Genomic DNA, 15,494 nt, shown 5'->3' on the forward strand with positions numbered 1-15,494 from the left:
TGTTTTATATTTTTGCTAAAGACCGTTTAGAATACCAGAATGGGGAGGGTGGTGTAGGTTTAAGTTTATTATAAAGGCTTTATGGCTTTTCCTATAATACCATGGTGGGCTTAGTCTTTCGCTCTTTTTTAGCCATACCCTACAACTCACCACTACTTCTGAGATGTAGCATACCACAGTTGCAATAACGCAATAAAAGCTAGATCATGCTCATCAATTAAAGGAAAACTTAGCAGCTTTTGTCTAATATTTAAAGGAGAAGTCTAGTTTTGAAATAAAAATTAAAAAAAAAACAAGAAACAGTTTAAATGTACACAGTCAGCTTTAATTCGAGGGGGCTGAACAAAAATATTCCATTCACAGTTGAGGAATTACATTTACATTTATCTTTTTATGAGTAGCTCCTATTGTCAGAGGCTCAAATATTATTCTACAATTCACTCAAGCGTTATAACAGATGTATGATCCCTTCATTATTTCTTCATAAAATAAGCAGGTACTTCTGTGCAATGACAATAAAGTTTTACTGTCTTCTAAAAGGTCTAGAGTTTATTCCAAGTGTAGTATTTACATCTGCTAGTTGTTTATGTGAATCCACAATGTGTGGACACAGGATTCACACATTAAGTCCAAGTTAAACAGTCAGTCACTAAGATGAAAGCCAAAACAGATCCATCACATTTAACTTTAGGAATATTAGGAAATTGGCAGTGGCTAAGTCAACAGCATCTGGAACAAAGAAAAACTGGAAACATTTTTAAAGTATTGAAGTACAATATTATGGTGTTTTAGAGTCAGACAGTCAACTCAGTTGAGGTGCATTTCCCATGGTGAAGACAACTAATGAACAAAAAACAACTGAAGACTGTTGCAGTAAAGCACTGGGAAACATCAGAAATAAGAAGAAAAAAAAACATTCTTTCCCAATGCAAAGACTTAGGTGTACAGTAGGTGTGGTCTTCTACATCAGCAAAAGAGCACATTGGGTGCAGTTCCTGTCAGCTAAAAAAAAAAAGGCAACAGAGGCAACAATTTCCATGAGGTCCACAAAGTTCGACAAAGGGTGGCTGGAAAACATTGCCTGGTTTTACAAATCCCTCCTTGGTGCTAACTGAATATTGTTTATTGTTGCTGACCGTGTTCTGACCATGACTCTGGTGTGTACAATGAATCTTCTGATAAAACACCAGAGTCACAAAGTTCAAATCTGGCTTGACAGTGAGTTCACTGTACTCAAATGGCCTCAGAGTCACGAGATCATAATCCAATAGAGGACCTTTGGGATGTGGTGAAGCAGGAAAATTCCCATCATGAATATTCAGCCAGCAAATATGCAACAACTATCTTATGCTATCACATCAAATGGACCAAGAAAATGTTGCATCTGTGCTCTGAAGGAAAAAGGAGGTCCAACTTGGTACTAGCACAGAATACCTACCAAGGTGGCTGGTACGTGTCAATAAAGCAATTAAAACAACCAAAGCTGCCAACAGTTGTGTAGATCCCCTGCAAAAACTCTCCCTCATTATGAATTCTCATACTGTGATGTTGCCGGTAGATTCGTCTCATTTCAGCAAATCTTGCAGTTGATTTTATTGGATTTGTGTCTGGGAAAACTGATGGCTGTTGCCATGTTTCCACTTCTTCCAAGTGGAAACATGGAAACATGTTTCACTATCACATGAAGATGAATTTCAAGATGCATCCCAGCAAGTATCCCAGCAGAACAATAACTAATTTATAGTTTAATTGGTCTGCTACTCCAGCACCCACGGGACCCAAAATTCATGTATATAAAAAATATACCATCCACTTTTACAGTCTTTTTGTTTTTTGTTACACTGCATACCAATTACCAGGGGCAATAAGCATACCAATGTTAGACCAGCAATAATACAGCTGTAAGTTTTACAACAGTTTCAGCACATATGGTGCTTAAACTTAATTATCTACCTATCTATCAAGTTTTTTTCCACAAAAAGATTTTTTACAAAATCTCTCAGTATAAATCTGTACATACAGCAGAAAAATCCATGATGTAATTATTCACAACTCATTCAACAGTCAGTAATTCGTGCTTTCTCATCAACATGGCTGTCATGGGACACTATAGTGTTCCCTGAATGGAGCCAATAATGCTGCCATTTCTATCCTGTGCTTTTCCAGCTTGGAAAAGTCAAAAGGCCCAGCACGGAAAAAAAAAAGTAATTTTAAGGATTAAACTCGGATTTTCACTTCACCATTATTCCATCCATCCATTCACTTTATTCCACTTATCCAGGGGAACACCAAGCCATTCCCATGCCAGCCGAGAGATATAATTTCTCCGGCGTGTCCTGGGTCTGCCCCAGGGCCTCCTCCCAGTAGGACATACCCAGAACACCTCAGGCATGAGGCACCCAGGTGGCATCCCTGTCAGAACCACCTCAAGTGGCTCCTTTCGATATGTAGGAGTAGTGGCTCTACTCTGAGTCCCTCCTGAATGGCCAAACTCCTCACCCTATCTCTAAGGGAGAGGCCAACCAACATTTGGAGAAAGCTCATTTACGCTGCTTGTATCTGCAATCTAGTGCTAGGTGAGGGTAGGGATGTAGATCAACCGAAAATTGGAAGGGCTGATTCTCATTCCTGCCGCTTCACACTTTGCTGCGAACCACTCCAGTGCAAGCTGGAATGAATTCAACTGAACCACATCATCTGCGAAAAGAAGAGATGAGATTGTAAGACCACCCAAGTGGAAGTCTTCCACCACTTGGCTATGCCTAGAAATTCTGTCTATAAAAATTATGAACAGAATCGGTGACAAAGGGCAGCCCTGGCAGAGTCCCACTTATTACCGGCTGTGTGGCCCAAGCACTTGCAACAGTTGTAAAAGGAACGAATGGCCCATAGCAATGGACTTGATGGACAAGTCATCCCTCTCGTCCCCAGACTCTACTTCCTCCACGGAAGATGCGCCACTGGGATTAAGGTGATCCTTTAAATATCTCTTCCACAACCTGAAAAGATCCTCAGTCGAAGTCAGCAGTGCTCTACCTGCACTATACACAGTGCAAGTAGAGCACCGCTCCCCCTCCTGAGTTGCCTGACAATTTTGCCAGAAATTCTTGGAGACGGTCCGAAAACCTCTCCAAGCTCCTCCCCCACCTGGGTTTTTGCTTCAGCCACAGCCTTCAGCCATAATTGAAATAAAAAAATAGATATATTTTCAAAAATGTAGAAATCAAAAAGCAAAATTGTTTCTGAAAGCTGTAGAAAAATTTTTAAAAAAACAAAAAAACAATGCCATTCATCAGATTCATCCTTAACTAACTCAGTGAAAGAACGGCCACTCACTCATTTATTACTAAAATAAAATAATTGAAGATTTCATTTTTTACATAGATATTTTCATTTTTCACAATTATTGTCAATGCATGTTTACTGCTACATTCTTATTCCTTATATAAGAAAATATGACCACAAGAGCATTTTTATAATTTATTGATGTAACAGCAGAAACATCAGGCCAGCTCAGCCCCTGGAAAGAGGTTGGTGAGCCGGCCTTCAAACACTGCAGCAGATAAACTTCAGATTTTACTTACAGAGAACATGTTGACCTACCACTCACACTTGATAACATATGCAGACTTTTTTTTAAACAGATTTTGAGTAATGTTATTATAATGATATTTTCTATTAGCTATGCTAACTTCATGGTGTGGCAAGTCAAAATGTTTCAAGTAATAAAAATTTGACCACTGGGTACAACATACAACATGGACAGTGCTGGAATAATATTTCTTGTTTGTTTGATGTTTGCTTTTGTGTAAAAGAAAAATAACAATGTAGATCTTCACACATAAACTGTTTAGTGTATAAAATGAATGAGTACCCCCCAAAAATGAAATTAAATAAATAATCGATTATTTATTTTTATTGACTTGTCCATGGTCCTAGTGTCCAGCGTAGTCTTTAACGTCAGGAGCCACATTTCTGCACGGCTGTCTCTGATGACGTCCCCGGCCCTGCTGCTTCTAAGACGCCTTCATCAGATCCTGGGCTCAGTGATGCAGCAGAGGCTTTTTCTCTCAACCCCTGCCCCGCTCTCTTTCCAGCTAAGATGACAAGAGAAACACATGGGAGTCAGTGATATTTACAGTGTAATGCTCCTGCATAAATCTACACGCACACTCTGTCTTTACCGCTAATACCCCTAATCTCATGCTTAACGATGTAATGTCTTAAGAACTATGTTATATGTGCAGTTCACTGGTAAAAATAAGTGTTGCTTGTTTACTAAATTAATGTTTTGCATAAGTGTAAGACAAAAATGACTCATTAGAATGAAAAATAATAAATAGAGGCACAGTTCAGCTAACATTTAACGAAGATCTGCGACATCCACAGTCATAGACAGTTTGAACTTTTTTCCTGCTTGCAGTTTATTTCCATTAGTTGGTTATTATCTTACCAATAACACTACATGGTGTCAGGATGGGCTTCTCCTGTTGCTCTCCTTCAGCGATGGAAGCCCGGATCCTTCTAACCACGTAGATGCTAGCTGCAATATGAAACAACAACACAACAAAACAACACGATTTTCTATGAGTATGAGTGTGCTTTGTGTAATGTTTTGTTGTACATATCTGTCTATCTATACGTGTGTGTATATAAAATATATAATATATAAATATACAGCCAAGCCACATGTATACACTGTATATACAGTCACATAGATAGGTAGATCTTATTGTGGAAAAAATGTAAACACTGCGTGGACGCGAAACAGTTTAACAGGGATTTCAGAAAAGTCTCCTACCTTTTATTAGCAGTCACACCATCGTTTCTGTCCAGTGTCAATCTGTACTTCTCGTAAACTTCTCCGTAACAGGTACACACAGCTTCCTGTGTCCGCGAATGGTTATAAAAGCTCACAACCTATTGCATATCGTGCCGGAGGCGGGGCTTCAAGAAACCCTGCTTTCTGATTGGCTGAGCTGTTACGAAAGCTGAACATGTAATGAAGACGATGTGCGATGAGCAATACCTGTGCAGTGGTGACATAAGAACGATTATACAGAATTGGGGTTGACGTAACATTTACAGGATATCTAATAAAATATAATAATAATCTTTACTTATACAGCAACTTTCAAAACAGATTTTACAGATTTAATAGAACTACAAATTCAAAAAAACTAAAAGGGTAGGCAGGCATTGAAGCCAGACAATGACACCAAAAATAATACAAATATAAACAAATACAAGCGAGTCTATTGAAATGAGCTTTAAGAAGCGATTTCCTCAGGTGGATCATTTTAAAGTTGAGGAGCCCTGATGGCAAAAGTAGTCACCTCTAGGTTTAACTCTTGATTTTGGAACAGCTGTAAGTGCTCTGAATGTGGATCCAAGGCAACTCAGGCTGTATCCCAATTCAGGGTCTGCAGCCTTAAAGGCCGCATTTTAAGGCCGATTACGTCACAGCGACGCGACGAAGACTGCTCGAAATGCGGCCCTCAAATCACCCTCAAATGCGTCCTTCATTTCCCTGAATTTTAAGGGTGTGGCGGTGTAGACTTCGTGGCCCAACAAATCCCAGAATGCATAGCGCGGCGGTGGGTGTGGATAATTTTGCTGGGAAAAAAAAAACAGCGGATGAGGGGCGCCCGAAGAGTAAACTTTAAGTAAGTACTGAATATTATGTCACTTATTTATGTGCAAATGTTTAATAACGAAGAACATTAAAACATTACTGGCGGCCACATGTCGGCAAAGTTATGTGACATTAGTGACGTTTGTACTAACTTGGTTTTAAAGCCTTTACTTTAAAATATACGCCGTTCAATAGCTGACCTTAATCTTACAGAGAATGATCAAAGCTCATGTAGAAACAAACAAACAAATGAACAAAATATGTTCTCCTTCATTTCTGTCAAACAATGCTGCATGAAACGTTTCCAGCTGTTAGTATCGTGGTTGCTAGGCAACCTGGGCAGCGCAACGGAGGCTAGACCGTCCCATTTCACAAGCCTCGCACTTCCGGCCTTAGCGGTCTTTGAGTACGTGGCCCTTGTGGACCGTTAAGGCTGCGTACTTTAAGGCTGCAGACCCTGAATTGGGATACAGCCTCATGCTCATATGGGGTCAATAATTGTTAGCAGCTTGGGGCCAAATCTAGGAGACTTTTAAGTGGCCAGTAAAATATTAAAATAAATTCTAACATGTGCAGGAGGCCAATGCAGAGAACCCAGGAGAGTGGTGTTGTCTAGTAGATACTAGAGATGGACCGATCCGATATTACGTATCGGTATCGGTCCGATACTGACCTAAATTACTGGATCGGATATTGGAGAAAAATAAAAAATGTAATCCGATCCATTAAATATCACAAAAGCACCTCGTAACTCACCTCAGAACGTTAGCACGTCGGAGCAGTATGCATCACGTGATAGAGCGGCTGTGGCATGCGGACCTGTCGGTGGTCTGGATAGCATGTGGAGCTTCGCTAGCAACCCGGCATTTCATCTCCGACAAAGTTATCCCCGAGAGAAGTAAAGCAAGTGTGTAAGTCCATCTCTGAATGTTTGTAAAGCATTCCTGCGTTAAGCTTAACAAACGATATATGGAGCGACTGCCTCTTCTTGCTGCTACTTCAATCATGAAACTGATCAGCTGATCGGCTTTTCTGTCGCGAGTCCGTGTCTCTTGTTTGCTTTTGGCCCACTTTGCACCAGAAAGAGGAAACCAGCGGCTGAACAACAGCAGCACGTTTAAGCTTGATCAGCTGTTGTTAGAATGTATTTAATATTACTTTCTACTCTAGGATCTTTTTCTAGGCAGCTGACGGCTGGTAACTGTGCAGGGGCGGATCTAGCAAAGTTTAGCCAGGGGGGCCGATAGGGCATTAACAGGGAAAAGGGGGCACAAAGACATACTTTAATTTCTTATTCTCATTTAAAATGTCTAGCTTTTAATAAATAATTATCTGACACCCAAAGTTTTAATTTGATGTAAAATGAATAGAAGTCAATTACTGTATATAGTAACTATTAAGTCTAATATATATATCCTAGTAAGCTATAGTACTTTTTCCTTTGGGAAGGTACCATCTGTGCAGTCTGCAATTTTGTTGAAGAAAGATGTTGACTATATTTAATATTTCTTGAAAAATAATTGATTTCTGTGCATTTTTTTCCACACTGCATCAAATTAAGGTTGATTACGTCGATTAAGCATCATGAGGTGGAGCGTAAGGGGTGGTTCCCTATTTTTTATTTATTTATTTTGTTGTTGCTGGGAGTTGGAACCCTATTAGTTAGGTTACTTAATATTTATGCTAAGTAATTCAATTCAATTCAATTCAATTTTATTTATATAGCGCCAAATCACAACATAAGTCGCCTCAAGGCGCTTCATAGATACAGAGAAAAAAACCCAACAATCATATCACCCCCTATGAGCAAGCACTTTGGCAACAGTGGGAAGGAAAAACTCCCTTTTAACAGGAAGAAACCTCCGGCAGAACCAGGCTCAGGGAGGGGCGGCCATCTGCTGCGACCGGTTGGGGTGAGAGAAGGAAGACAGGATAAAAGACATGCTGTGGAAGAGAGACAGAGGTTAATAACAGATATGATTCAATGCAGAGAGGTCTGTTAATACATAGTGAGTGAGAAAGGTGACTGGAAAGGAAAAACTCAATGCATCATGGGAATCCCCCAGCAGCCTATGTCTATTGCAGCATAACTAAGGGAGGATTCAGGGTCACCTGGTCCAGCCCTAACTATATGCTTTAGAAAAAAAGGAAAGTTTTAAGCCTAATCTTAAAAGTAGAGATAGTGTCTGTCTCCCGAATCCAAACTGGAAGCTGGTTCCACAGAAGAGGGGCCTGAAAACTGAAGGCTCTGCCTCCCATTCTACTTTTAAATACTCCTAAATACTAAGTACTCTTTAAAATACCAGAATAGGGAGGATGGTGTAGGTTTAAGTTTATTAGATTGATCAGTATTGCTGAACTATGAAATATTTTTTTTTTGCATACAGGTATAACAGAATAGCTTTAGTGTAGCTGTTGTTTTAAAATTGAGTATGAACTTATACAAAATGCAGCAAGATATTTTAAAAAAACAGTTTTGTTGATTAAAAAACACTATATCGGATTCATATCGGTATCGGCAGATATCCAAATTTATGATATCGGTATCGGACATAAAAAAGTGGTATCGTGCCATCTCTAGTAGATACTAGATAAAACCTTAATCAAGCTTCATAATTATGCAGTGTGTGGTATATAGGAGTAAATAAAAATCAGGGTGATCCATTTAATAATTTATTGTCATTCACATATTGCAATTTACAGAGCTTCATTTATTCGAATCCAATCCTAACAAACAACGTTTAGATCAAGTATTTGTGTCCCAACACATCTGCAATCTAGAATAGAAGCACGCTGAAGTCTACTTGACATCTTTTTACAAGAGCACAGCCATTTCTCATACAGTTGCATTTGTATATTCAATATATACACATAAAATTTCATTTAACTTAAAACTGTTTCCCACAGAAAGAAAAGCACAACAATTTCACAGAGAAACCAGATAACTGTCATTCTTTCATATTACAATATATTTTTTACAACAACAACAACAAAAAACAACTTCAATCACCAAGAAAAACAGATGAGACACAGATAGTGAGGGGTTAAATTTATAAGGAATGCTGTGAGTTTATAGAGAGGAAGTTTCAGTTTGTTCTCCCAGGACATGAAGAACGATACCGCTGTAGATAAACTGAGGAGCCGCTAACGAAATGTTAATATTTTTGTAGGTTCTGCAGCCAGAGATGTAAACAAAGACGTGAGTGGTATTACGGTCTTCCTCCCATCAGACTCTCACAGTTTATTCACTAAATGAGACCTCACACAAAACACAAACATTCACTAGAGGGCTCTAAGGGGACAGCAGGAGATTTGACAGGCAGGACTTAGTCCATCCTGATCTTCTGATTGGTCATCCTGTAGATGATGCTGTCGTAGCCTGGGTCCATGTTCCACAGGTTGTAAGCGATGGCGATGACAGCGAGTGCCAGAACGATCATGAGCCACAGCACGATGTTGAAGACCACGGCGTACTCGAAGTTGTACTTGTAAGCCAGGTTGTAAAGGCTGCCTGGGTTACTCTGAAAAATGTTTGCAGTAGTCAAGAAATTTAAAACAGCTATTTGGAACTAGTTTAAAGTGTCAGTGTCCGCAGCTAAGAAACAAAACAAACTCAGAATCACCACACAGTTGAATGAACGCCTCTCAAAAAGAAAAGTAATTTTGCTGCTATTCTCTGCTACATGACGCAGACCTCTAAACTACATGTGTTACAGGAAATGTGCTTGAAATGTAAATAAACCCATTCTAATTTGGTACATTTATGTCATATTCAGCAAGTATCTCCTCTGGCATACAGTATATATATATATATATATAATCATCAATTGACTCATTATTTCCTTTTTGTTGGCACTAAACAGAAAATCAGAAAGTAAAAAGTAGGTTGACCCAGACTTACAATCTGTCTGGATTCCAGGATTGAGCGGGACTTCCTGGTTAAAGGAGCTTCAAAGGCCTTTACTGTAACGACCTCCACCACAGAGCTGTTGCCATAGAGACCATACACATCCTGCCCAAACTGAAATGAAAAAACAAAAACACACACGGTTAAAATGTGGTTAAATTGTTAGCTGCAGAGGCGTATCGCTTCTTCAGATCTTCTTCTAACCTTCTGAAGGACAGAAGCGAGAAGGGCCGTGGCATCGCGGTACTGAGGGGAGTCTGGACCATAGAGCCGGCTCAGCTCCTCCAAGCCAGACAGCTCCAACGAGTACAGGTCAGGGGAGTGGTCCTTAGCCAAATGTCTGTGTCTCTGCAGCTACAGGAGGGAAAGAAAAGATTTGCGTCAAACACAACTCCTTTTTCCTTTTTTTTTTTTTTTGTAAGTGGAAAGAATTGCTTCAGTCCGAGGGAACAACTCACCAGAGCGGTGATATCATGCAGTACTTGGACTTCAGACAGGAAGAGCAAATCGGCCTAACAAAAATAAGAATAAAAGGGTAAGAAAGGCAAAGGAAGGAATTTTGGTTAACTAAGGAGTAAGAACTAAGTCTTTTGGTTTTAAACGTGGCTAAGAACTGACCTCTGCATTTCTGCTGAGGGAGTTGAGGGGAAGAGAAGACAGCACTGAGCCATCCTGGGACAGACGGGCCCGGATCTGCTGCAACGTGACGGGTAAGTCCTCGAACACAGCATTGGCCTTGCCGAGCATATAGAGCCGCTGACAGAAATGAAAGACAGGTCAAAGTAAATAACTAACAGTGCCTCAAGAGGGATGTCTCAGATAAGAAGTACATCAGCAGACTTTTATTACCTCCTCACTGGGGGCCAGCTGGAGGACTACAGGGGTGTCCTCAGCAAACAAAGAGTGTACAGTCTCTGCAACACTATCCATGGTGAAGGGAACGGGCTGCAGAAAAGAAGATAGCACCCTCATATACAGGTCTACACTTCTATTTATACCAAGATAAAAAGCTGATGTACAAAAACGGTCATATTTACATTCTCCAGGGGATATGAGGCCACGCTCTGAGGCAGAGCCAGGCTATCCACTCCTCTCACTACCACAAGAACGTTGGCCCGGGGCCGCTGGAACAACGGACCAGCCTGGAGGCCTGGCCACGATAGATCCTGTGCAATTGGACACGCATAGTAGAGCTTAAGCTGGCGTAATTATGAGCTTAGTCTTCTTCTATAACACTAATAAAACTGTGGAGCATGAGTTGAAGTAACGAATCACCTCTTGAACTGAGAAGCCCATGGTTAAAGCCACAAGGTCTGGAATCTTCTCTCCAGAAACCGGCCAGTCACCTTTCTGGAAGGACACAAACTCTGGAGCCTGCAGCACAGTGAAGCTGTCTCCATGGACACCTGAGGGGAAAAACAGCAGGACTGTAAATCTAAGTGGAAAAGAATAGGGTACGGTTTTGATTTTTTAAGTAAGACAAAAAAAAATATCACCACCTACAAATATAATTATTAGCTTAGCTTTCTTTTTGATCCCAATCACCACCAAACTTCAAACAAAACTAAAATAACCAGTGAAGTCACTATCTGTTGCCCGGTGCACTTTCTGTATCCAACTGATTGCCCAATTTTGTATTTTAAAACGTGGCCATTTTGCAATCACAAATTCCCACAAAAGGAACAAAAAGAAGCGTCACATGGCAACATGCACAAGTTTTTGAAAGAATGGTACATGTACTACTTTTTCTGTGAATGATTTAAAAATTAAATTACAACGAATTTTGTCCAATTCTGTCCGGAAACTTCTTTTGCTCCTGTACTGAATACTGACTCAGTGAATACAGCATTACTTAAAATATTTACCATCTAGCAAGAACTTTAGCTATCACCCCTCAGGCTAGTTTAGTGAGTAAGACGATCCAGTCGAGTTACACAGGAATACTTTCTTGTATTGTACCATTTCTTTTACCTGTCACAGATACAGAGTGATTTTTATCAACATATTGACAATTAAGTCGTGAGTTCTCAGAATCGGCTCTTTGAGCACAAGAATGACAACATCACAGAGCGCAAGTATGGCGAAGCTCGCGGCTCTCCAACAGGAGATTGCGAGACCAGTATTGGACTGTAGAACTGCTTTGAAATTCATGAGCTGTTCGCACTAAAGTATTTCACTGCAGGGCAACCTGCACGTGGCAAATAAAGCCTTGATTGATTGATTGATTGAAGTATCTGTTTCAAGGCTTCAGTAGCAGTAAATCTAGATCCTCTAGATCTATTAGCTACATATGAAAGCAAAACATTACAATATAATTATGAAAAGTGGGACATTACAATAAAATCAAAGCCAATTATGTTTACCAGGGTTAATGACTCCAAGTAAATGTCAGTTTTTCTTACCAAACCAAGAGGGCCAATATTTGTTAGTGTTAGAACCAGACTGACACATTCATGGCAGTAAACTGTTTTACATCTATAAATATCACATGTGATTCATAATGACACATTTTTTTTTTTTGCTGTTTTTCCAAAGAGGGCAGCATTGTGGCCTCACTGGTTTGTATCCAGCCTATGGAGTCTGCATGGGTTTGCAGATGGTTGCATGGTTTCTACAGTCAAAAGACATGCACAGGTTTACACTAACTGTAGGCTCTAGTGTGTCTGTAGGTGTGAATGAGAGTTGTCTGTCTGCGCCTTAGCCCTGTGACAGACTGCAGACCTGTCCACCATGACAATACAGTGGCGACGCTTAGTTGGATATGCGTAATTAAAGAAATTACCTGTTTTGCATGACTCTGCCTTACTGTACCTACATTATAATCAATCCGGTCCTTCTTGGCCACTGTGATTGCCATTTCTGCTACCCTACTGGTCAGATATCTCTTGAAAAAGACATTTTTAATATACATGATAAATTTACCTGGACAAAGAGAGAATATATAAACTTCTACGTCTTCAACCTTGTGACAGGAATGTTCATTCTGGCTCAAAATTACTTGATATCATTCATTAGAGATGTGTTTGACATATTATAGGTCAACACGTCATTTGCAACAGTTCAAATGTGGGCAATAATTTTTTGGCAGACAATCACTTTTTGGTACAATGGAAGTCCCAAGCCTGGATAAATGGGAGGCCTTGGAACGGCATACAGTTTAAAAATCTCTGCAAATCCCTTAGGAATAAGGAAACAGTTAAAAGTATTTATATAAACAGTGATAAGGCGTTAACACTATAACGTTTACTGACTGTCAGCCCTGAGCTGCTGGAGGATGGCGCACAGTTTATCTCACTGTTACAGCAAACACAAGAAGCAGCAGCCTGCTCAGTAACTATCGCCCCTCACCTTTCATGTGGATGGAGGAAGAACTCGTGACAGAGAGCTGATGGTGAATAAAGGGGAACCAGTGGCGTAGAGCATGTCACGTGACCACCCAGGCTTCTGTAAAATCGTAACCCTCTACCAGGAAGCCGTATATTTAGTACTTTCTTCATTTTTACATGACCTGGACGAATTTGTCAACCTCGTCCTTACGAATATTAACCACGTCCTCGTCGTCACTGGCAGATTTTAAGAAGCGACTGAGCTATAATCTCCGTTAGCAACAAGCTAACCCTATGGTCTTCCGCTTGATGATAGTCCAAAGCCGAACAATGATTCTCAGCATCCGCAGAGTTATTATTCCACTTTTCCTCGTTTATATTAGCACGGTCGTACGAGTCTGGCCACAGAAATATTACAATGAGTTAAACGGCAACGCTAACAATGTTCCGGGCTCGGCGAGCGACCTGCCATTCAGCGCATATAAGATACTGTACTATTACACGTAAATACGTGGGGGGAGGGAAACACCCCAATGCGTCAGTAATGAAAACTATTATTATGTATTTCTTACCGACTGTGAACAGACAGTAGAAGGTCAAAGTGACGGTAAAAACAGACTCCATCCTTCGCAAGATCTTCACAGACATCTCTCTCTCCTCTACAGCAGCGATCAGCTGACCTGCGTCTCGCTCTTGTAGGACTTCACGTGCGCTACCGCCGCCTGCTGGACTGGAGGGGAAACAACACTCGCTGACGACCAAACGTCGCTGTGATGTTTCTCCAAGGAGATTTTATTACATCATAGTTATACTTCAACTAAACTTTACACCCTATATACACCTTAATCTTATCTAGTATTTGCTGTGCTTCTGTTTTACTGTATTTCGTTAGCAATTTTTGTTTTATATTGCTTTATGGATTTTATTGCGCTATTCTACTTCACTTGATTCTTTTCCCAATACCGAGCCACTACACAGCTCTTAGGATTCCCCTACGTGCTGAATTCCACGATAACCTTGACTGTATTCATTTTATTGTTAGTAGTGTAGTCACTTTCTATGATGTACGCAACAAAAATAGTCATTGTCCTAAATTATCTTTCACTGCATGTGTTCTGCATCACACATTCAAGCTCATTACAATAATTAGAAATAGAGTGTATATTTGAATAATATTTGTATTTTCATGCACTAATATCATTTTATTATTACACTAATATAGCACAAGGTTCAGTTACCTTTGTACAAACATGCTTAGAAGAATTGTCCTTCAAGGAGCTAATATTTACTGTCTTACTTTAAGTACATTTTGGAGCCGAGGTGTTCTGGGAATCCATCCTACCTGGAAAAACATCCTACCCAATGTTTCTGCGCAGACGCGGCGCATGCGCACAAAACCAACGCCGAATTAACTCCAACACCGGTACCTTTCATGTTTAATTGAGTAAAGAAGTTTCTTCAGTACTTCAGGGTTTACTGGAGTAAAGTTGTTTTGTTTGTTTGCTTGTTTGTTTTTAACACGGGTATCTGTACTTCAACTCAAGCAAGGAAGGTCTGCACTTTAGCCACCTGTGGTTAACACTGGGTCAACATTACAATGAAGTGAGTGCGATGAGGAAAAAACAAGTCACCCAGCATCTAAAAAATATGATATAATAAGATATATATTTTTAAAAAGATAGAACAATATAAAATTAAACTCCACTAGAGACAGAAATAACGTTTAAAAAGTAACAAAAAATAAATATTCTTAAATTTACATGTTACATGAGGTGTCATGGTGGATTTGAGTAAAAGTAAGCATTCATTTTACTGGAATCCTCGAGTCGCTCCCTTCCTAAGTATCTCCTTCCATATAATTTATTACCAGGCTAATTTCACCTCTTCCTTACGTTGCTGTTGGGATTCCCTCCTGCACTTCTCAATGGATGGTGCTAGCAAGAACAGCTTCCGGTGCCTATGAGACTGAGCTGTTGCTGGTACTACTGTTGCAGCTGAAGGCCCAACTAACATATTGCATGTTCATTTATCAAATTTTGCTGCATTTATTTTTAGTTTAATTTTCTTTTCTTACCGTTTCAGCTTCACCTTTTCGACACCACACTGTGTTGTAGTGTCCAGTTCAGCCATGTTTAAAGGTAAGGATTGCTCAATGATATTTAATAAACTGGAAATTTAGAGCTGACAAGTACGGAAGATACGGAAGAGGATAAGGGACATTGGAAAAGAAAAAAGTGGGCACGTCTTCTTTTTTTTTTCTTTTGACGAATTCTGAGGGAAAAAAAGTAAGAATTCTGAGATTAAAGTCAAAATTCTGAGAAAAAAAGTCAGAATTACGACTTTTTTCTCAGAATTCTGACTTTAATCTCAGAAATCTGACTTTCTCAAAATTCTGAGATTAAGGTCAGAACTTTGACTTTTTTTCTCAGAATTCTGAGACTAAAGTCAGAACTTTGACGTTTTTCTCAGAATTTTGACTTTTGATTCTCAGGTGTCATTCTTTTCCCCACGCTGAGCCACTACAGCCAAATTCCACTTTAACCCCTTTACCAACTGGCCATCTAGCTGTAGTAATAATAATAATAATAATAATAATAATAATAATAATGATAATAATAATGATGAT

At 39.7% G+C, this 15,494-nt stretch overlaps 1 protein-coding gene and 1 long non-coding RNA gene across 3 annotated transcripts; both read right to left on the bottom strand.

Annotated features, from left to right (window-relative positions):
- Positions 1-3,467: 3,467 nt before the first annotated feature.
- Positions 3,468-4,936, bottom strand: LOC120717645. The gene is made up of 3 exons (XR_005692242.1): positions 4,802-4,936; positions 4,454-4,543; positions 3,468-4,097 (listed from the first exon to the last, which is right to left on the bottom strand). It is a non-coding gene; the product is annotated as an uncharacterized LOC120717645 (long non-coding RNA).
- Positions 4,937-8,295: 3,359 nt separating this feature from the next.
- On the bottom strand, positions 8,296-15,013 carry atp6ap2 (ATPase H+ transporting accessory protein 2). 2 transcript variants are annotated; one of them, XM_040005805.1, is made up of 10 exons: positions 14,943-15,013; positions 13,441-13,598; positions 10,818-10,948; positions 10,580-10,708; positions 10,392-10,487; positions 10,161-10,298; positions 10,001-10,054; positions 9,747-9,896; positions 9,537-9,656; positions 8,296-9,156 (listed from the first exon to the last, which is right to left on the bottom strand). In XM_040005805.1, exons 1-10 carry the CDS (start codon positions 14,996-14,998, stop codon positions 8,962-8,964), a joined length of 1,227 nt encoding a protein of 408 aa, XP_039861739.1. In that variant the 5' UTR covers positions 14,999-15,013; the 3' UTR covers positions 8,296-8,961. The 2 variants fall into 2 exon arrangements, with proteins under 2 accessions (XP_039861739.1, XP_039861740.1); XM_040005806.1 differs by lacking the exon at positions 14,943-15,013 and adding an exon at positions 14,107-14,135.
- Between the last annotated feature and the right edge of the window lie 481 nt (positions 15,014-15,494).

The sequence above is a fragment of the Simochromis diagramma genome, unplaced genomic scaffold (assembly GCF_900408965.1).
Source record: "Simochromis diagramma unplaced genomic scaffold, fSimDia1.1 OVJJ01000501.1, whole genome shotgun sequence".
Lineage (NCBI taxonomy): Eukaryota > Metazoa > Chordata > Actinopteri > Cichliformes > Cichlidae > Simochromis > Simochromis diagramma.